Here is a 23,104-nt window from a genome sequence, read left to right as displayed (position 1 = left end):
GGATGCATCATAGAGTCTTTAAAAGTGTTATAAGAGACTCCATAACTTTGAAGCCAAAATTCGAGGACTTACTTGGGTTAAACTAAAAGCACAATTTTCTACTTTCTTGTCAAACAACTTTATTTGAGGCAACAACTGAAGTATAATTTAATTCAACAGGAAATATCACACTTGGAGGGAAAACAGAAAAAAAAAAAAAAACCCTCCTTCAATGAAAGCCAAACATTCTTTCCAAGGCACAGCACTGACATTTCCAGATTGACAGCAGGAGTTTGTTTCCATAAAACAAAATCTTGAGCCCAAAGTCTGCCTTGGGAAATGGTTTTCCACCTCATCTCCGTTTCTCCAGGCTCAGGGAACGATGCTTGTGGCTTTCCTCAGGGCCAGGTAGCCCGTGACCACGTCGGATGGCAGCCGTCGAATGTAGGAGAACTCTTCGATGGTGCTGAAGCGCAGCTTGCTCTGCGGGTCCGTGTAGTTGGCCTGGGTGAGAAAACAGGCAGACAGAAGGGTAGAGAGGTGGTGTTGGCAGTGAGATTCAAGTTCAAGTTAAAAATTAGTTTTCTGGTTTTTACTCAAAGTGCAATCAATGTATCTTCATGATGTCTGTGTCACCAAGAACGCCCAATCACTCACTGTGGGAAAGACATGTTAATCTCCCCAGACTTGCGAGATGCTTCAGGGTACGGACAGGAAGGAAGGGGAATAACCACAGCAGACAGCTGGGGAATATTCTGCTTGGTGCCTCAGGGCGGCAGGCACCCGTCCAGAGTGCACCCGCCCCGACTCCACTTACCCAGGGGTGCTTCTCTCCTGCTTCCCCCCTCCCCGCTCCCAAGGCTCTCCGAAGGGCTCCCCTGCAGGGCTGGGATGGCCACCCCACCCCCTTCCACTGGAAGGGACTGCCATCAACACCTGCAGCCAGGGGCATTGTCACAACCTGCAATTCTGATCATGTCTTTTCTCGTGAAGTCTCTCAATGGCTCTTCTCTCTGCTCTCAGGACAAAAGCCCAAGGCCACAGCACAGCTCCGCAGACACTGCCTGGGACGCCCCTTCCCGAGCCTCTTCCTCAGCCGCATGTCCCCTACTCTGTGGTTCCAGCTACCCTGGCTCTGACACCCTCCTTCCTGTCCTGCCCATTCGCCCTTTTCTTGCTCAGCAATCAGTGTATCATCTGGGAAGCCTTATCTGTCCCTGTAGGCGGGTCAGGACCCCACCCTGGCGTTCACCTCAGCACCTATTGGAACGCATATCTCTGCTGCTTTTACATTTATTATCTGTGTGACTCTGACTGAAGTCCAGGCTGGGAGGCTCCATGAGGCCAGACTCCCGTGGTCTGCTTACCACTGGATCCCAGCTGCACTGTCTCCTGACCGATGCAGAGCACACAGTGGGCCTACAGCGAATGCGTGTCCCACGAATGAGGGATGCGTGGGTGAATGAACAAACGAACAATCAGGACGAGCGTGGAAAAGAGAAGCTGTTTCCGCTGACATATCAAACTTCTCTTTTGGGCTGTTCTCCCCATACGCAAAGTGAAAAAAATACTCACTCACTGTCTACCTCAGGGCACATGGCTCCTACAGACTTTGAAACAGAAAACATGAGGCTGAGTCATATGGAATTCCTTTAAGAAATTAGAAAAGATGCCACTAATGTCTAGACAGATAACAGCCAATTACTCAAGTGTGGATTGCCTGTGCCAGCGCTGGTCGACTGTGTGGACCCAGACACTCAGCGATGCGATGATTTCAGGAGGGAGGGAGGCTGGGTGAAGAGGCAACAAGCTGAACAGACTGAGTCATGGGTTTCTCAATCTCTAAAGAGTCTCAGTTCCACCATGGGGAGCTGCCTAAAGCGTTTAAGGTCTGCATATCAGGAAACTGAGATTATTCCTAAAAAGCTAAGATTAATTAAAGCTCTATACAAAACAAACCTTTGATCCTTTGGTTTAATCTAGTCACGCCTCTCTGTACCACATTTCCTTCAGCGACGCTCGTGTAAAGGCAGGCTTAACTAGAAAAACAGCAGCGGGTCCCTTCAGAGGGACCACGAGGTGGTGAGAGGCACTGACTGGCAGGGGAGGCCGCCCCGCAGTTCCCAGCAGAGGTGCTGGCGAGCGCATCTGGCTCTGATCATCTGGCCTTCGCGGATGAACCAGCCCTGGCCTGCCTCCATCTCTGCGGCTGCCCCACTCCCACCATCAAGCTGTGCCGAGCCGGCCCGCCCAAGTTCAGGCCTTACTGCCAGGAAGGCTGCCTGACGGACTGACTGACTGAAGTCGCTCAGTCGTGTCCGACTCTTTGAGACCCCATAGACTGTTGCCTACCAGGCTCCTCTGTCCATGGGATTCTCCAGGCAACAGTACTGGAGTGGATTGCCATTTCCTTCTCCAGGGGATCTTTCTTCCCAACCCAGGGCTCGAACCTGGGTCTCCCGCATTGTAGACAGATGCTTTTACCGTCGGAGCCATCAGGGAAGTCCAGGCTGCTGAACTGATACCAAGGGACTCAGGGTACCGCTGCATCAACAGGAAGGTTGACGTAAACGTGCACAGACCGGAGCTGACCGAGTGTTCTGAACAGAGGGAAGGAGGCCGGTGACCCCCCCAGAGATGAACGAGCAGGGAGCTGGACTCCTGTGGTCTGTCCTCCTCTGGACTCCGTCCCTCCAGCCTGAATGAAGCCAAGGCCCCCTCCCCAGAAGGCAGGGAGCAAGTGGCTTTAACGCCTCCCTTGTTGCAGGGAGCTGGGCAGCGAACGCTGGCCCCACCTCCCCCAGGACCAAAGCACTTTCCACAGCCTTGTAACCGGGGCTCAACACAGGTGTGACCCTGCAGGCCTTCTGGCCAGGCCCCCACACAGGGAAACAGCCCCTCACTGGAACAGACGCGTCAGTGTAAACACAAGCCTGGCTTTATTTTTTAATTACGTAAGTTTAATTTATACAAGTAGCAGGTGAACATATTCTTTTCTTTAAAAAAAAAAGAAAGAAAAACATTGCCAATAAGACTAAAGTCTCCTTTTACAAGTCTGCCTGCCTGCCAAGCAGGAGACTTGGTTCGATCCCTGGATTTGGAAGATCTCCAAAGAAATGGCAACCCACTCCAATGTTCTTGCCTGGGCAATCCCATCAACAGAGGAGCCTGGGGGGGCTACAGTCCATGGAGCTGCAAAGAGTTGGACATGACTTAGTGGCCAAACAACAAGTCCTTTATCTTCCCCTGTGGAAACCACTGCTCGGCGGGCACCTTTCCAGACTTATATATATATACTCTTACACACACACACACACACACACACACACGCACATATGCCAGAGAAGCGCCCAGTGACTGGGTATTGATTCTTACTCGGCAGTACCATGCACTTACACTGCTTTGTACCACATCTTAAAAGTTTATCCATGTTTTTACATATACATCAACCTCACAGAACAGGATGAACCCCTGACCCCTACCCCACACTGAATGCGTGCTCAGTCACTTCAGTTGTGTCCGACTCTTTGCGGCCCTATGGACTGTGTAGCCCACCAGGCTTCTCTGTCCATGGGATTCTCCAGGCAAGAAATACTGGAGTGGGTTGCCGTGCCCTCCTCCAGGGAATTTTCCTGACCCAGGGGTTGAACCGCGACTCTTAAGTCTCCTGCATTGGCAGGTGGGTTCTTTACCACTAGCACCCCCCCCCGGGAAGCGACCCCCACCCCACCCCACCCCACCCAGGTTGACCTTTATGTTGCTTTCAATGTTTCCCTTGCACGTTTTCTCCTGAGCATTTCTGCATGAAGCTCCTTGTACATACTATCTCTCTAGGGCACTGGCTGGAAGACAAGTTGTTACACTGTAGGCCTCTACTTTTCTGTCTCCCTAGGTAGTACCATTTGTTTTCCCAAGAATATGCGCCAGTGTTAACTCCCATCTCGAAAGTATGTTGGTGGCAAGACATAGAAGCCAATGTCTTCATTTCTCCCCTATCCAAAGGGTCTTTTTTCTATCAGTGAAACCGAACATCTACTTATCAGTTTCAGTGAAACTGAACATCTGCATTTCCTCCTTGTAATTGTCTATTCATAATCTTTTAGCTGATTCTTCTATGGGATTGCTCCCTTCTCCAGGGGATCTTCCTGACCTGATCAAACCTGAAATTGCAGGCAGATTCTCTACCATCTGAGCCACCAGGGAAGCCCCACAATGATTTGGTAGAGTTCTTTGTATATTCAGAATGTCTTAATTCTTACATACAGTGGGGCAAAAGGTTATGAATAACATGACAAGTCCTTTACCAATGGCATAAAGAGGCCTGGAACAATGCTTTTCAACATGAACAAAATTCCCTGGTGGCTCAGACAGTAAAGTATCTGCCTACAGTGTGGGAGACCCGGGTTCGATCCCTGGATCAGGAAGATCTTCTGGAGAAGGAAATGGCAACCCACTCCAGTACTCTTGCCTGCAAAATCCCATGGACAGAGGAGCATGGGAGGCTACAGTCCAAGGGGTCGCAAAGAGTCGGGCACGACTGAGCGACTTCACTTTCAACGAGTAAAAACCACTGTGCTAGCAGTGGATGAGCTGCCTGGTAACGGTGAGGATAAAGCTATGTTCCAAGGGGCCACCCTCCAAGTCGTAAACCATGGCTGCTATAAGCTCAGCACAAAATGGAACAGGGAGAAATTTCCACTTTGGGCCAGAAAAGAATAACTGGTGCGAGACTAGTTCTCCTTCCATAAACAGCTATTAAAATGGGTCAAATATACAAGGCAACTATTCTGTGGCAGGAGACAGGAGATAGCCTAAAACTACACTTCTCTCAAATGGAAGCTCCCTCAGGGGACCTTTCGGAAGAGACACACGCCCATGAGTAGATGAAAGGAAGAGCCCACCAGACGCACAACCCACACACACCGCTCCCTTCCCCTACCCCCACACACTTCTACTCTCCCTGTTTCTTAGGCTCATTATACTTAAGGTCTGTGCTAACAAGTCTGAAGAGTATCTGCTCCTCTCTGGAAGACAAGCTAAAAACATACAACTAATCCAGAGAGGAAAACTAATTTTTAAAAAAATCTTTCCTAGTGTAAAATGTATATCATTAATTTAGTTTGTTACAGAGGTTGGAGTCATATATTTTCATTAAAAAGTAAACAATTTAAATGAGGTATATGGGCTTCAAAAAATGAAGTGTCTCATTATTTCCACAGTTATGGGAAGAAGCCCACCTTCCAAATTTAATAATAATGAAAAAGCATGACGAAGTTCTAGAAACTTCTATACTTCATCCACATTCTGAAAATAAGGAAACAAGATTCTCTGGGGTACACTGAGGTTCATGGACTTGCCTAATTCCCACTCATCGAACCACACTGCTGGTTTTCAAACTGTGTCCCCTAGCACCATAGGGGTCCCTTTTTTGGGGAGTGGGCAGAAGGACAGAGGACCAGATCCACACGGGCCCACAGTGAGCAGGTGGGCTCCAGGGGATTCTGTAAAAGCTCTCATTTGGAAAAGTGATTCTGATGCTTAAAAATAAATATGAAAATCACTATCTTTACCGTAGTGTCTCTTTAGAGAAGTTTAAATTTTTTAAGTACAATCATCTCTAAGATGTAAGGAATTTTTTAAACTTTAGCCAAAAAAAAAAAAAAAAAAAGTTTCTTTCATGTTATCTCACATAGTTAACAAGGAGAGGAAAGGAAAGTAATACTCAGGTCTCCTGCTTTCTGGAGCAATGCCTGCTCCAGGCTGCCCACACGGATGCCTCAGGTTGCTGCTGCTACCTTTTAGTTGCTAAGTCATGTCCAATTCTTTGCAACCCCATAGACTGTAGCCCACCAGACTCCTCTGTCCATGGGATTCTCCAGACAAGAATACTCAGAATGAGGTTGCCATGTCCTTCTCTCAGGGAGCTTCCTGACCCAGGGATCAAACCCGCGTCTCCGCGTGGCAGGCAGATTCTTTACCACTGAGCCACCTGGGAAGTCCCTGCTCCGCTCTTGGTCACTGCCACTCTTAAATAACTGCATAAACGCTTCTGTACAAACCCATCACCTGTTCCCAGTACACGAGCTCCAGGCAGGACCAGCGTTGCTATTCACCACGGTCTAAACAGAGGGTACAGTGAAATTTCCTTTTCGGTTCAGTGTTATATGACATAGAGGTGTGATGATACTCACAAGAAGACCTGAAACATCAGAATACTTCTTAGCTGGTTTAAAGGATGGAGGAGCATCAATACTGAAGTCTGGAAAAAAAAACAACAACAAGACGCTAACTAAAGCATTCAGATCCCTTCCCCTTTTTCCCTAAAAATATTGCTTGATAATATTCCCAAACTTTCTACTTTGTGATTAAGTGCTCAGAGAATTCTCAGGGAAATAATACAGGATGCCATAGGCCAAGCACAGGCTTCAAGTATGGCTCTGCCTTGTCCCCGGGGACCCTCCACTCCAGCAGAACCACCAGAAAGCTCATCTGCCCACAAGCTGCTTTCACGGTCTCTGGCTACAGGGGCTGATGGTGATGAGGTGTCAACAACCCACTAATTGGATCTGAGCATCCGGACGCCGGAATGTCCACACCCAGGCATCTGACTAGCTCATCTGTCATCAGTCTGAGTCACCCCCACGAAACACATGCCGTGGGGCAGGAGATGGAAGGAACTTTGAACCTGTACTTTCCACTAAAGTTAAGCAGAACATACAACAGACATTCGGAAATACTGTAGTATAAAGCGTTCACTCTGAAAAACACTGGCTTGGAGAGTAAAACAGAGCGGCCCTTTAAGCTGCTGGTGAGAAACCCTCCTAAAGCTTGGGCAACCTTTTACTTGGAAACACATTTTAAGAGTAGACTTTTGAATAAGCAGTTTGTCTAACAGCAACACCCATATCATCATATCTGGACCTGCTTCTCCAGATTGAAATGTTAACAGTGACACTAAAAACCACACATCCATGACAACGCCAACACACAGATTCAACACAGAGCATAAAGCTATGAGGAAACACACAATCTCCCTATATTGATACCGCTGTAAAATTCCTAAGCTAGAAAGTGTTTCTCCATGAACACAAACACAATAAGATAACGTGGGTTTGTTATAAGGAGGTTCCTAGTCTGAACATTATGAACACATAGGAGGGTCTAGACAGCTCACAGTTGGGATCATTCAGTTGCCATGGCAATGCCCTTTCAGCAGCCAGGATCTGTTTCAGGTTCTTCCAGGTTCTGTTCTTCTTGCCAGCCACTGCACCACCATGGCCAGAATGCTCGAGGCGCAAGCGTGGATTAGAAGAAACAAAAATCAATGGAGCCAATCATTTCAGAATCTGACATTTATGCTTATTCATAACTGTAATAAACCTTTCATTCAATCAACAGTCAGTGTACCCTAAGGCTTTAAAAAAACATATTACACCATATACCTTAAGCTTACTTATAAAAAAACACAGCTTTTGGATTTTTAAAATGCATGAGTTAGTCTCTGATGGAATAGAAATAAAGGGTTATTCTTTTAATATGCACATAGAAAATCACATCCTTTATTGGGTCTAACTTTATGGAATTCACTCATGAATTTCTCACTACTTTAAAATAAGTTTACTACAAAGTTAGATTTAAACACATGACCACATCTCTCAGTTCCCTTTTGAGGGCCAATCTCCACCTTGTAAATTATTGGAGCTCCAGGAAAACCCAAGGAAGCCTCCCTCATGACACGGCAAGCTTTCCGGAAATTTTTTTCTTTTTTGTCTTGTGAAGATGACAAAATGAAATGGAAAGAACACAAAAGTTACAGGCATTATCAATGCTGTATTTTCGAAGGTAATTAGTGAAAAATAAATTGGAATGGTATAATCAGAATCATGGAATTTATCCTACCCCTCAAGAACAAAAGAAAGAGGCACCTCTATCTACTTGATAGCACCAGACCTTAGATGTGCCTAAAGAAACTAGCGAGGAACATTCCTCCTTTAGTTAATTACTGCACACCTCATCTAAATCTCACGAAAAAAGGAAGGCGAGCAATCATCCTGGAAATGACACCCTAAAAACAGTATCACTGAATGAATTCCACAGAATCCTTGGGAACTGGGAGAGCCACAGGAAGGGCTCTCCTGGCCCCAGACCTCAAACCACAGTCCCTGGGGAGGGCATGGTGACGCAGACTGAAGGAGAAAGGCCACCATCACTGCCCGGGCTCCAGACCGACTGAGTGAGATCAGAGGCCGAGGCATAGTTGTTTGGTTTTTTATTTATAAAACACCTTAGATGCTTCTGGGGCTCAGCATAGTGAACCCACCCGACGGTGCAGGAGACCCGGGTTCAATCCCTGGGTCAGGAGGAAACCCTGCAGAAGAGAATGGCAACCCACTCCAGTATTCTTGCCTGGAGGATTCCACTGACAGAGAAGCCTGGTGGGCTACAGTCCATGGGGTCGCAAAAAGTCGGACATGACTGATCAATGGACACTTTCACTTTAGATGCTTACCACAAAGTTGGGATCCTTAAATGGCAAAGGTTTGGCAGCTTTCTCCATGGGTCCTGTGCTAAAATCAGAGGGCACCATCTTATTCTCACTCACACCATCCATGCTGATACCCTTAAAACAAAATAAGAATAGTATGAGGTCAGTGTCCTTTAGCTGAGCTCCCTAACTCAGCAGTCAACAAGATGTAAGATGGCAGCACCAGACACAGGAGAGGAGACAGGGTGCCTGGAGCCCCAGCGGGTGGTCTGCATGGGGTGGGGTCGGGGGGAGAACCTGCCAGGCTGGGGGCCGCACCTGTCCGTGCAGAGGCCGCAGTGGAGGCAGCCGGGACTCCAGCTGCCAGACGTCCTGGCTCTTCTGTGTGCCAAGCACGGTGTCCTACCACTCACCACAAGGTGAACACTGAGGCTCAGGTGGACAGGTTCAAGGCCCCACAGTAACTGCCTCTGGATTCAAATCCAGCTGGGGCCAATGCCAAAGCCCCACCACCCCCGTGACTCCATGTGGCCCCTGCTCCTACTGATCTTGTTAAATTGTGTCTTGAAACATTAAGGTGGAAAAGATCCAGTCCCTTGAAGGGTCTCCAGTCAGAAAATCCAGGCTGGTGCTGGTATGCTTCAGGGCACAACAGAATGCAGGCATTTTGAGCGAGGAGAATTGACAGAGAGGAGGCAGGGGGCCTCGGGTCAGCTGCCTGTGGCAGAATGCTCTGACAAGCAGGCTCCCGGACTTTAAAACAAAATGCCTTTTAAGCTAAGAATCAAGAAGAAAAAAAAAACAAGCCAAAGCAAGAAATCACTTCTGATTTGTACTACAATTTCCAATCTTCCCAGACTGCAACAAACGTTTTTTAATGGATACATAATTTATACACAGTGAAACGCACAGATCTTAAGTGTAGGTTTCGTGAGTTTTGCAAATGTTTCCATTTGCTTAACCCAGGTCCCTGTGAAGACAGACTATTTCCATCTTTCTCAGAAAGTTCCCTCCAGCCCTCTCCTGGTCAGTATCTTCCGCCCTCATGGACCACCACTGTTCTGAATCCCCCGTTACTTTGGCCTGTTCTCGAACTTTATGAGTGGAATCCAACAGCACGTGCTGTTCGCTGTGTTTGGCTTCTTTAGCCCAGCATACAGTTTTTGAGGTTTATCCATGTCACAGCACGGACTGGTGGTTTGTTCCACAGAATGCGTACACCACTCTTAAGAGTAGTATTCCCCTGAATAGGATGCACCACAGTGTGTTTACCCATTTTCTTGCTGATGAAATGTGGGTTGCTTTCAGCCTTCAGCCATTATCAATAAAGCTGCTGGCAACATTCAGTACAAGCCTCTGCATGGATGTACGTCTTTCATTTCTCCTGGGTAAGCACCTACATGTGATATGGTCAGGTTACACAGTAAGTACGTGTTTAACTTTGTAAGAAACTGACTAGTGCGTGCGTGTGTAGTCGCTCAGTCCTGTCCCGTTCTTTGTGACCCTTTGGACTGTGACCTGCCAGCCTCCTCTGTCCACTGGATTTTTCAGGCGAGAACACTGGGGTGGGTTGCCATTTCCCTCCTCTAGGGGATCTTCCCAACCCAGGGATAAGAAAACTGACATACCACTTTCCCAAATGGGCTGCCCTCTTTCACACTCCTAGCAGCAGAGTGCGAGAGTTCTGGTTGTATGTATAGATTCCACCCCCACCTGCCCCCCCTAAAATGGCCTTCATGTGGGGGAAGGAGGGAGGGGGAGACGGGGACCACTCACTCTGTTCAACAGTCCCCTGAAGGGTCTCTCCTCAGACACTTCCCAAACTCCTCTCCAGGGTCTCCCCTCCCTGCCCCCTCCCCCCAACCCTGGGCCTGTGCACCCTCTCCTCTGCTCACGACCCCTCTGCTACCCGGATGGCCCCTCCCCTCATCCGTCCCCCCATTCATAGTTTTTCCTAACTTTTCTCCCCTCCAAGGCTGCTCAGATGTCCACTCTCTAAGAACTAAGATCCCTCCGATTCCTCATCCTTTCCCCACCATTTGTAGCCCTAGTTCTCTCTCTTTCTCCTCCTTTCCACCCCTCCCTCCCGCAGCCCTTCCTTCATCGGGCCCTTCCTCAGCTCTGGGGTTCAGAGGAGGCCTGAGGCCCACTTCGTTCTCTGCAGCACACTCAGCGACACACTCTTAGATGTAAGTTTGATGTCTGTCCCCTGTTGACAGCTGCCCAGGGCTTCCCACCACCCTTGGGATCAGGCACAAATGCTGGCCTCCTCTCCAGCCTCCCCTCTCACTCCCCCTCCCTCCTATATTTTGTATTTTCTGGTCCCCAAGCCCATGGAGTCATTTTCTGCCAGCATAAATGGTCTTCAGTGTTTTCCATTTTTTATTTATGCTTCATAAAAGTTTCCATTGGGATTAGCTCATGTCAGTTTTAATTTTACAAGAAAGATAAGATCTAGCATTTTGTATGTAACTAACTTCTATTACCCTTGTGATTTTTCCTTCACGGTCCTAAAATTTCTGCGGGTATTAATATATGTGTCCTGGGAGACCCAATTTGATGGAGCTTTGATTTTTTTCCCATCACTTTTAATCAGTAACCAACATAACCTTGTGTAGTTTTGGCCAGTTGTCAATGCTATTTTGTGTTGACTATCTGTAAGAGTAATATCATAAATTGGATACATAATTAACAGCTGTACTTAAGTCTTGGTTAGTCAACAAAGGGCTTCCCAGGTGGTGCGAGTGGTAAAGAACCTACCTGCCAACACAGAAGACATAAAAGACCTGGGTTCAATTCCTGGGTTGGGAAGATTCCCTGGAGTAGGAAATGGCAACCCACTCCAATATTCTTGCCTGGAGAACCCCATGGACAGAGGAGCCTGGTGGGCTACGGTCCATAGGGTTGCAGAGAGTCAGACATGACTGAAGCGACTTAGCATGCAAGTAGTCAATGAAACGATAGCAGCTTTGTGAAACAGGCAGGGAACGACAGACTGGAACAAGGAGACACAGAGGAGAGAGGTGAACAGATGAGGAGAGGGGCCGATCCGGGAGTGAGAAGGCACAGGGGCCTGAACATCCGGCTTCACCAAGTGGCCCAGTCTTCCGTGCCTGCGTCTAACCCAACACCTAGCACAGAGAAGCACCAAATAATCACTGGCTGATTAACTGATTGGAGTTGAGGAAGAAGACAATGCAGCGTAACTCTGTCAGCATCCGTTTTTGAAATGCGTATGTTCAGGGGTTCGCAGCAAGGAATCGCCTCTGGATGGGAAGCAGCAGCCAAACCCAAAGAAACACAGGAAGGCTAATTCAGAAATGACTGGGTTTGGTTACCTGCGGGTGCAAGGGAACAGGGTGGAAGTAAAAGAGGAGTAAACATCTCTGAGTATAGCTGTCCATAGTTTTGACCTTTTGAGGCATGTTAAAGTTTCACATACTAATAGACGGACAAATCCAACAAGCAGGGGGCAGCAGATAGAAAAAATGGAATGCAAACAAGAAACCAAATCAACCTAAGGTTTGAGTGAATAACACAGACACACTAAAAGGGAGGAAGGGAGAAATAACGTTAATGATATGAACACAGTATTCCGAACATATAACTCAAGGTGAGAGGCAAAAAGAACCATGAACAATCGGGAGGTTTGTTTCTCCCAAGAGGACAAGTTAATAGTTCTGAAACTACCTAATATGCGTTCTAAGATGAGGCAAATAAGGAATGAGGCACAGCTAGAATGAACCGCGTGCTACTGGACTGAAATCACAGGTTCGTGATATGAATTCATGAGTTTAACATATAGATAGAAAGATAAACATGGAAACGGGGACTTCCTGGTGCAGTGGTTTAGAATCCACCTTCCAATGCACAGGACGTGAGTTCGATCCCTGGTTGGGGAACTAAGATCCCGCATTCCACAGAGCGACTAAGCCCACATGCCACGACTAGCGAGTCTGCGAGCTGCGGCTCCTGAAACCTGCGTGCTCTGGGCCCCATGCTCCGCAACAAGAGAAGCCTGCACATCACCGCTAGAGAAAGTCCACATGCTCAAATGAAGACTCAGGGCAGCCAAACTTAAAATAATGAGAATAATAAAGAAATGGATACAGGGGCATGGGGGACAGTCATACACACACTCACACACTTGAGCCCCTACATTTCCTAATTTCTTCCATGGAGATGGCTAGAAACATGTCAACCGCAAATCGGCTTGCCAAGGCATTTGCCATCCGCCTCTGCCGAGGACGGAACCCCGTGCTGCTGCGGCTGCACATGCCCTGAAGGGAGTTCAGGGTGGAGAACAGCAGCGAGGCCCTCTGTGCTCCAGGAGGACTGGTGGACAGCTCCTTAGATACGAATTTTCAGGAACTGAGTTCACAGTCCCAATCCTTGCACCTCCTCCTATCTACAAAAACACTAGATCCCTTCACGGTGACCTCAGCTCCTCTTGACTAGAGGAAAACCTTTTGTAAGATAAGCATTTGATTGCATGGAACTCCTCTTCACCAAAATCTTATTTATTGACCTTCCCCCACTACCTCTCTGGAGCAGTTTCTCAGAGCTCTTTGAGGTGCTGTCTCCCAGGCTGCGGTCCTCATTTTGCCCCAAATAAAGCTTAACTCACCACTTTCACATTGTGCATCTTCTATCAGTCAACACACAACAGGCACAACAGTGCTCAGATCCTGGTTTCCAAGTATTGTTCTCCAAGAACAAGCGATCTTTGAAGAAACAGCTGATTCCAGGACTGGGGCAAGAAAGTACATCATGAGTTTTTGGTGCCGGAAGGTAAGAAATCACTTGTATCCGTTTGCTAGGGCTGTGTAACAAAATATTAATACCACAGACTGGGTGGTTTAAATAAGAAAAATTTAGTTTCTTAAGGTTCTAGAGACTAGAAGTTCAAGATCAAGATGTCAGCAGGGCTGGGTTTTCCTGAGACTGATCTCTTTGATTTGTGGATGACTGTCTTCTGACTGTGTATACACGCCCCTATGACAGCCTCCCTCTTCTTATGAGGACACCAGTCAAATTGGATTAGGGCTCCACCCTATGACCTCATTTAACCTTAACTACTAATAGCCCTGTTTCCAAATACAGTAACTTTCTGAGGCATGCTGGGAGTTAGGTTTTTAACAAATGAATCTTGAATGAACACAGTTCAGTCCATCATGGCACTCGAAAAATGCCACAGGTAAAGTAAAAGACACAAGAGTCAGTTTGAAGAGGTTCCCACCAGCCAAACCTGGATAATTTGCTCAACATCATCAGTTATTGCTGCTGCCGCTAAGTCACTTCAGTTGTGTCCAACTCTGTGCGACCCCATACACGGCAGCCCACCAGGCTCCCCCATCCCTGGGATTTTCCAGGCAAGAACACTGGAGTGGGTCGCCATTTCCTTCTCCAAGGCATGAAAGTGAAAAGTGAAAGTGAAGTTGCTCAGTCGTGTCCGACTCTTAGCGACCCCATGGACTGCAGCCTACCAGGCTCCTCCATCCATGGGATTTTCCAGGCAAGAGTACTGGAGTGGGTTGCCATTGCCATCAGTCATTACGGGAATATAAATCAAAACCACAATGAAATATTACTCCATACCCACAAGGATGGCTCTACTCAAAGGCATAATAACGTGTGTTGGTGAGGATGTGGAGAAACTAGAACCCTCACACACTGCTCGTGAGAATGTACAAAGGTGCAGTTACTTTGAAAAACAGTCCAGTGGGTCCTCAAAAGTTAAGCACAGAATTATCATATGACCTAATAATTCAAGTCCTAGGTACTTACCTAAGAGAATTAAAAACAAATGTTTATGCAAAGACTCGTATATAAATATTCATAGAAGCATTATTTATAATAGCCCCAAAGTACAAACAACCTAAATATCCATCAACCAATGAGGTTGATGCATAAACAAAATGAGGTTCATCCATACAGTGGAATATTCTACAGTTGTAAGAAGGAACAAAGTACTGATACGTGGTACAACACGGACAAACCCTGAGTATATTATGCTAACTGAAAGAAGCCAGACACAAAAGGCCACCTGTTGTATGGTTGCATTTAGCTGAGGCACCTAGAGTAGTTAAATTCAGAGAGAGAGACAGTAGGCCAGGGGTTGTCAGGAACTGGCAGGACAAGGGACTGGGGAGTGCTGCTGCCGGGCAGGGCGTTGCTTTTGGGGGTCACGACACCAGCAAGGAACAGGCTGGTGGGTGTCGACTGCCAGGACACAGGGCCTATAGGGCGGCCCGTGTTAAGGGAGAGAGAGAAAAACAACTCTTAAGAACTACATGGTGAGCATCAGGTCAGACCAGAAAAGCCCAGCCAGCTGGGTCCAACTCGAGAAAAACAGGTGGAATGTGAAAGAGGTTTCCTGGGGCCAGATCCACTTAAAGATTCAACTTCACTGAATTTTTCATAAAGAAAATGACTGCTTACATAACGCTGTTTCCACCTGGGAGAAAAGAAACGAACGGAACTGCTCAGAAGCAAAGAGGAGATATTAGAGGGCAATGAAGAACCAGGCCCAGAGTGCTCTGCTGGTGATTCCAGAACCATCCACGGAACATGCCTGGCTCGCAGGGCACCGTCCTCAGGAGGGGCGTCAGCTTTTTCTCCTGGACCAAAAGTGTGTGTGGTGTGTGCTAAGCTGCATCAGTCCTGCCTGACTCTGTGCGACCCTGTGGACTGTAGCCCGCCTGGCTCCTCTGTCCGTGGATTCTCCAGGCAAGACTACTGGAGTGGGATGCCATGCCCTCCTCCAGGGGTCTTCCCAACCCAAGGATCAAACCCAAGTCTCTTATATCTCCTGCACTGGCAGCAGGGTTCGTTACCTGGGAAGCCCCCAGCTCCTAAGTGGGGAGGCTCAGAGGTGCTGGGTACACAGTGAAATCCTGGAGGGAACACAGAACATCCCTTTGATAAGGGTTGTTTGCTCCCAGGTCCTGGAAGGCCCAGGAGGACGCGGCAGGAATGCCTCATTAGACTTGGGCTGCTGAGGAACGCAGGTGCTTTGCAGCCCACGTGGGTTGGGAGGGCAGGGACCCCACCTGGGAGACAGACAGCGGCCAGAGGGAGGGAGGCAGTGTGCGGAGACGGTGGGGGCCTCTGTGCCGGCCGCTCCAGCAGCAGGAAGGAATTGACAAGGCCGCGCTCCAGCCCCAACTCCAAAATCAACTGAGCCCTCCTGTTTGTCTGATCACCTTTTCCTTGTCGCTTCCCAGTCCACAGGCCAGACCTCCAGCAGCTGAGGCGGGGACAGGAAAGGACACCATCCTGACACCAACTGGGCCACTGTCGACCCAGGGCCGCTTCCTGACCCTGAAACAGTGACTGCTGGCTTCCCTCTCTGAGCAGGTGCAAAGGACACGTGGCTCTGGGCCCAGGGCTGGGTGCTCTGCTTGTCTTTCCCCTTTAAACCCACCCTCTGTGGTACTCCACCCTCGGTCTTCCCTTCCCCTGGGCTTCTGCCAAGCTGGATTCCTGGGTCTGAGATGAGAGGGTAGGATCGAGTCCAGGAGGCAGGGCGGCGGTGAACACATGACTAGGCCATTGTTAACACTAAGAGACTTTAGGAGCTGAACTGCTGAAGACATGACTGCCCTGCGGTCAGGAAAGAAGTGATGCCTGGCCCTGAGAGGTGTCCACTCTCTGCAACACAAAGAGAGCTAAAAAGACCCTGATGCTGGGAAAGCTTGAGGGTAGGAGAAGAAGGGGACGACAGAGGACATGAGTTTAAGCAAGCTCCGGGAGTTGGTGATGGATATGGAAGCCTGGTGTGCTCTAGTCCATGGGGTCGCAGAGTCGGACACGACTGAGCGACTGAACTGAAGTCCCAAGGAAGAGAAACCCAACCCGCCAACAAAGGAACACCTGACGACCCCTAAGTGACTTCTGAATCAGCCAGGCCTCAGCTCGCCTGCCTGGAAATCCCAGTCACACAGCTTCGTGTCTCCAGGGCCACTCACAGGGTCCTGACTCCGACCTAAGGGTAACTGGGGCCTTCTCTCCGTGTTTACACAGAAAGAGACAAATGTCCTCTGTCTCATTATGTAAGAACCCGACGCCCAGTTACACCTATCTAATAGTAACCTAGATTCAAACACCTGAGCCTAGTCTACAACTGCAGGGCTACTGTAGGGTTATTACTTGAAACAGCAAAAACGTGAGACGCACTCTAACATCCAATCAAGTCAATTAAGTAAGAGCACTTAATTCCTTGTGAAGACAATCAACACAGAGAAAGGGCCAAGAAACACTGCTAAGCGGAAAGCAGGGCCCACAGTGTTATACACCAAATACAGTTTATGAAAACCTGTGTCTACACGTAGAAAACACAAATTATCATAGTTGTGGGGGAAGAAGACTGGCTGGCGTTTTATGGCCACTTTAAAAATAGGAAAAAGAAAACTAACAATATGATTTTTTCAAAAGGTGAGGTAGAATGATTACTTTCTTAAATGAATAAAGCAAGCCAGTCTAGTGTTCTCAAGCTGCCTCCAATGACAGAAGGGTCTCCTGTCTCCTGTACTCTGCACTAGGCTTCTAAAGAAGCAACTGTTGCCTCTCAACTTATATAGATGTTATGATAACTGCGTCACCATCATAAATCAGCCTATCAGGTAACCTATTACCTAATTAGGTAACCTATTAGTCTGTAGGTCAGTTAGGTTCCTCTGTAGATTTTATTAACCTGAATAGCCACTTGGAAAATATAAACTGCCCTGTATTCACAGAGAAGGACTTGCGGACACAGAGGGAGGAGAGGGTGGGATGAATCGAGAGAGTATCATTGACATATATATAGACTACCATGGGACTTCCCTGGTGGCTTGGTGTTAAAGAAACTGTCCACGATGCAAGAGACTTGGGTTGGATCCCTGGGTCAGAAAGATCCCCTGGAGAAGGGAATGGCAATCCACTCCAGTATTCTTTCCTGGAAAATCCCATGGACAGAGGTCCATGGGGCCACAAAAAGTCAGACACGACTGAGTGACTAACACACATATACATATAGACTACCATATGTAAAATAGATAGCTAGTGGGAATTTACTGTATAACAAAGGGAGCTCAGCTCAGTGCTCTGTGATGACCTGGAGGGGTGGGATAGGGGTAGGAGTGGGAGGGAAGCTCAAGAGGGAGGAGATGCATGTATACTTATAGCTGATTAAAAAGCACGTTAAAAAGCAGAGACATTACTTGGTCGACAAAAGTCCATCTAGTCAAAGCTATGATTTTTTCCAGTAGTCATGTACGGATGTGAGAGTTGAACCATAAAGAAGGTTCAGGGCCAAAGAATTGATGCTTTTGAACTGTGGTGCTGGAGAAGACTCTTGCGAGTCGCTTGGACTCCAATGAGGGCAAACCAGTCAATCCTAAAGGAAATCAACCCTGAATGTTCATTGGAAGGACTGATGCTGAAGCTGAAGCTCCAATACTTTGGCCACCTGATGCCAGGAGCAGACTCATTGGAAAAGACCCTGATGCTAGGAAAGATTGAGGGCAGGAGGAGAAGGGGGCGGCAGAGGATGAAATGGTTAGATAGCATCACTGCATCAATGGACATGAAGTTAAACAAACCCCAGGAGACAGTGAAGGACAGTGGAGCCTGGCGTGCTGCAGTCCATGGGGTTGTAAAGATTCAGAAACAACTTAGCGACTTAACAACAAGTAGCTGATTCACGTTGTTGTACAGCAGAAACTAAGGCAATATTGTAAAGCAATTCTCCTCCAACTTTAAAAAATGCCCTGTATTGATCTATAAAATCTTTCTCCCACCCCAAAGCATTTCTCTGCACCTGGGATATGGTTATATTAGAGATCTAATTATATCTTCTCAGATGTAGAGCAGTGAGAGTGATGTTAAGACAGACAGTCAAGAAAAGGAACGTAGATGCTGGGTAGTCCATTTGTGTCTCAGTACCCACTCTATCACTGTGACCACAGAAAAGTTACTTAACCTCTCTATGTGTCTGTCTTTTTATCTGTAGAATAACAATTCTCAGAGGGTTGTTCGGAGAATTAAATGAGATACCCATTAGAAAATACTTAGAACAGTACTTGGTATACATAGTAAGTACCCAATAAATATAACTATTATTATTTATCACGATTTCTTTCACTTTAGCACAGCGTATCTGTTTTTCAACCCAACTTAACGTTAGTCATTCAAAGTATCAGGACCAAAATGGATGGGAGGTGGCACTTTCCAAATTATAATGTAAGTAATCAATATATATGTTAGTTACACGGAAAATCTAAATCCAAACAGAAGAATTGTAGTTTTGTGACAGACGTACTACTTAGCAAGCACAAACACTAATGATTTCTGCTGAACTAAAGATTCATCTTGATGAAATAAAACAAAACTGTTTTAGCACTCAAAGTATTTAATACCATTTTACATGGCTGACATAAATGAGCCATCTATAAATGCTTTGCTCCAAATACTTTTAGGTCAAAAATATTCCCTTCAACCCCTGAGGATTTCCAAGCAGTAAGCCCTTTATATTTCATCCATTCATTCAATTTCACTTCAGAAAAAGCATGCACCCTCTGGAAAAGTAAAACCCACCTTAACAATCCATCAAGTTATTTTCACTAATTTCAAAAAGCACTCTACTGTCTATGTGAGTGTCCTGTGTAAATTTTTAAATCCCATGAAAGGTTGACAGACACTGTTTTTTTTTTTTTTTTTTTTTGGTAAGACACAAAACAGCTGAAATGACTGAAGTAGGGAAATTTAAGATACTGAAAGATCTGTACATTCCCTTTTAACTCAATAACTATGATCATTTATATAGAAAAACTCCTTTCCCACTGATGACACTTTGAGCATCCTGACACTTGGGCATAGCTCCCATTCTGGAAGGCCTTCTCCAGTCAAACCGTCCACTCCTCAAAGGCCGCCTCTAGTCCCTCTTCTCTCCACCTCTCCTTCTCTAGTGACCATCTCCGGCTCTGAGTCTTCATCTTCCTGTGTCCCACCACTAAGGCACCAATACCAGAAAAGACCCATAACTCGCTTTGGGGCATGGTTAGAAATGATGAGATTTTCCCATTTCAGATATGTGACAGGTAGAATTCAGAGACGGCCCTTAAGATTCCAGGTCTCTGGTGTATACACACCTTGACCCCGTTTTTAGGCAAATGCTAATGTATGTACCACTGTGAAGGGATCTGTGATATATTGAAGGGAAATGCAACATATATCTTATATTTGAAATAAAATTAAGGTCTCAGGTCAGCTGATCTTAAAGGAGACTATCCTGGTGGGCCTGCCCTAATCACATATACTCTTTAAAGCTGGGCTCAGAGTCAGAGACAAGAGAAGTCGGAGACATTTGAGGAGTGAGAGGGATTAGACACAAAAGAGATTCTCAACAGCTGGCTTCAAAGATGGAGGAGACCGTGCGGCAAGGAACGTGGACGGGGATGAACTGACAGCCAGGGGACAGGGACTTCAGTCCTACCACTGCAAAGAACTGAACTCTGCCAACGATCTCAATAAGGCTCAAAAAAGATCCTCCCTCAGAGCATCTACCCAACAAACCAGCTCAGCCGACACTTTGATTTCAGGGATCAGGAAACCAAACCTATCTCGTTGTGCCTGGACTTCTGACCTACAAAACCAGGAAGTGATAAACCGGTGTCATCTAAGCCACAGAATTTGTGGTCATCTGTTATGGTAGCAGAAGAAAACTACTATAATATATGTAGGTCATTCGCTCCTCCTGGAAGGATTTTGGGAGGCCAGGGACAAGCGATAATTCACTGAAATAACTTAAGCATACTGCTGGAGACAGAACAGGTATCAATACTTGCTGACTGAACTCAACATAACTGAAGGCTGAGGACAATTTAGGAAGATTCCAGGCAGCCCTCAGGGCAGCACTGTGCTAATGCCTACATTCGCTGCGGACCAGGGAACGAGGATGCAATGTTATGTTGGTGGTGGTGGTGGTTTAATCGCTCAGTCGTGTCTGACTCTTTGTGACCCCATGGACTGTAGCCCACCAGGCTCCTCTGTCCATGGGGATTATCCAGGCAAGAATACTGGAGTGGGTTGCCATGCCCTCCGCCAAGGGATCTTTCCAACCCAGGGACTGAACCCGTCTCCTGCCTTGCAGGCAGATTCTTTACCACTGAGCCATTTGGAAAGTCCTGGTGCTATGTTAGAACAGGGGGGAAATCTAAGACTTCTGGAGACAGAAGACAATTTTTTTTTTCCTTCATGAGATACTGAGGGTGGGAGTCAGGTAACTGGCTAGCCACCTCATTAGTTAAACACCAGCCAGGGAGAGGTGAACAAAGAAGTCACTATTCCCGGGAATGCCCTTCTCCTTCCAGCCCAAGAAAGGGCTGAGGCTGCTGAGATGGGGGACACCTACAGGAAGAACCTAGGCAGCCCTTCCCATTACTGAAAGCTCTAAGACCAGCAAGGTTGTGATGTCCACCCAGTGGGGTACTGGAAATCCCCCCATTCAGAAGGCAGTCATCCAATTTCTGAAGCTTGCTGTGGTGGTGGGAATTGATAAGCAGTGCTACCTTGGGTCAAGACAATCATTCCTCTCAATAGGTACTGACTACATTCTTTGGTCTTGGCACAGCTGGATATCACAATGCATAAATCTGGCCGAGAACTCCGTGCGTGCTAGTGCATGCCTGATAAGTCACTTCAGTGGTGTCTGACTCTTTGCAACCCCTTGGACTGTAACCCACCAGGCTCCTCTGTCCACGGGATTCTCCAGGCAAGAACACTGGAGTGGACTGCCATTTCCTCTTCCAGCCAAGAATATATCAAGAACTCTTATACTTTAGTTCCCTGGTGGCTCCGTGGTAAAGAACCCGCTTGCCAACGCAGAAGGCTTGGGTTCGATCCCTGGGTCAAGAAGATCCCCTGGAGAAGGAAATGGGGAAATACTGTTTCAAAAACAGTTTCACAGAGAAATCCAAACACACACAAAATATGCTCTGTAAGAAAAGAAACAGTGTTAGTCACTCAGTAGTGCCTGACTCTTTGTGACCCACGGACTGCAGCTCACCAGGCTCCTCTGTCCATGGGATTCTCCAGGTAAGAATACTGGAGTGGCTTGCCATTCCCTTCTCCAGGGGATCTTCCCAACCAAGGAATCAAACCCAGGTCTCCTGCATTGCAGCCAGATTCCTCACCCTCTGAACCACCAGGGAAGCCCTATGCTCTGTATAATTCCATTTATATTCTGCTCAAAAAGACAAAGTCAGTCTATGGTGGGAGAAGTCAGAGTAGCAATTACCTCCAGCTGGGAGGGAAGAAAGTACCAACTGGAAAGGTCACCAAGGAATATTCTGGGGCTCTTAGAAATGCTCTCTATCCTAATCTAGATGGTGGCCACATAGGCCACATATGTAAAGTCACTGGTCTATACTCTTAAATTTTGGCATGTTACTGTATGCAAATCATACATAAATATTTTAAAAGGAAAAAAGTGCACTACCAATTACCAATGGAGAAAACCATAGACAGCTAATATCGCTAGACTATCCTTCTGGGTGAAGGATGCTACACCTTGTGTTGGAGAGCACAAAGTTAACACACTCCATCTTTGCTCTCTCCCGGCTTTAAATAAAATACAGGAGCCAAGAAAAACACTTATCTAACCAAGCTACTCTTGTGCTGTAAATACTTTTCTGGAATCATGGAGCCCGGATCGCCCAGATGCGGTGAAGTCGTGCCAGGCGCTGTGCTCAAGAGCTTTACGACCATGATCTCATTGAATCCTCATAACAACCCCATGAGGTAAGACCAAACCCACTCTGGGGCAGGGAAACTAAAGGTCAAAAAAGCACTTTCCTGAGGATGAGGGAAACCATCCATAGTAATACATCTTTATATTCCTCCACACGGTTCATTAGGGCGCTCTGTACCTCACAGGCATCTGGTAAATGTCTGAAGAAAGGACCAAGGCGAGACACACGCGAACTTCTGCTTCACTGAAACTCACATTAAGGAGAAGTCCAGAGCCTCGCTCCAAACGAGACTTCGACGGGAAGAGGTGGCCCTACGATTAAGGCAATAACAGCCTCCCCACCTTCCCTGTTCTCGTTCTGGACAATGCAACGCGGGTGGTTCTTTAATCAAACCCCACGTAGGCAAAGTAAGAAGGTGCGGAAAAAAAGTTTCACTTGCACCAGAGCCCGCATCTACCAAAGAGGTGTGAGTGTGCGGCCCCGCCCACACGAAACGCCCAGCCTCGCTGAGCCCCACCCACTCGGGCCCGCGCATGCGCCCTCGAGCCCCTTGGAACGGGGGGGAGGGGTGGGCTTCCGCGCACGCGCAGATTAGGCGCGTGACAGCGTACCTGCGCAAAGCCGGAGGCGGACGCCTTTTTCTTCTTGCTGGCGCTGTAGCCCCCGGCGCTGCTGCCGTTGTGGGAAGGACTGGCCGGCCTCTTCTTGCTGTTCCGGGCTATCCCCGGAGTGGACGTGGTGGCCACAATGGGAATCTGAGCCGCCATTCCCACCCTGAGCCTTGCTCCTCCCCCCCTCCCCACTCGGGTCCCGGTGCGGGCCCTGGAACTTCCGGCCCGCTGTACTTCCGTCTCGATGGTTTGAAAACCTGGCCCGGATTCGGAGAGCGTGCGTTACTTCTCTCTGG

At 47.5% G+C, this 23,104-nt stretch overlaps 1 protein-coding gene across 5 annotated transcripts; it reads right to left on the bottom strand.

The window, feature by feature from the left end:
• Window positions 103-23,073, bottom strand: INO80C (INO80 complex subunit C). 5 transcript variants are annotated; one of them, XM_018039706.1, is made up of 6 exons: window positions 22,809-22,984; window positions 21,190-21,367; window positions 8,489-8,599; window positions 7,154-7,265; window positions 6,171-6,238; window positions 103-483 (listed from the first exon to the last, which is right to left on the bottom strand). In XM_018039706.1, the coding sequence occupies exons 3-6, from the start codon at window positions 8,588-8,590 to the stop codon at window positions 352-354; spliced, it is 414 nt and encodes a 137-aa protein (XP_017895195.1). In that variant the 5' UTR covers window positions 8,591-8,599; window positions 21,190-21,367; window positions 22,809-22,984; the 3' UTR covers window positions 103-351. The 5 variants fall into 5 exon arrangements, with proteins under 5 accessions (XP_017895195.1, XP_005697036.1, XP_013829769.1 ...); XM_005696979.3 differs by lacking the exon at window positions 21,190-21,367 and having other exon boundaries at window positions 22,809-23,073; XM_013974315.2 differs by lacking the exons at window positions 21,190-21,367; window positions 22,809-22,984 and adding an exon at window positions 22,375-22,652.

This window comes from Capra hircus, chromosome 24, assembly GCF_001704415.2.
Source record: "Capra hircus breed San Clemente chromosome 24, ASM170441v1, whole genome shotgun sequence".
NCBI classification, from domain to species: Eukaryota; Metazoa; Chordata; class Mammalia; order Artiodactyla; family Bovidae; genus Capra; species Capra hircus.
Note: the sequence above shows the minus strand (reverse complement) of the source record. Positions and strands in the feature narration are given on the sequence as shown.

What these genes read in the sequence shown, in the direction of transcription:
- INO80C (XM_005696979.3), bottom strand. Translation starts at nt 22,964, where the DNA reads ATGGCGGCTCAGATTCCCATTGTGGCCACCACGTCCACTCCGGGGATA. An exon ending in TTAAGGATCCCAACTTTGTG is followed by an intron (nt 7,266 to 8,488) that starts GTAAGCATCTAA and finishes TTGCGCCTCGAG; the next exon opens with CATTCTGGCCATGGTGGTGC. An exon ending in CTGATGTTTCAGGTCTTCTT is followed by an intron (nt 484 to 6,170) that starts GTGAGTATCATC and finishes TTTCTCACCCAG; the next exon opens with GCCAACTACACGGACCCGCA.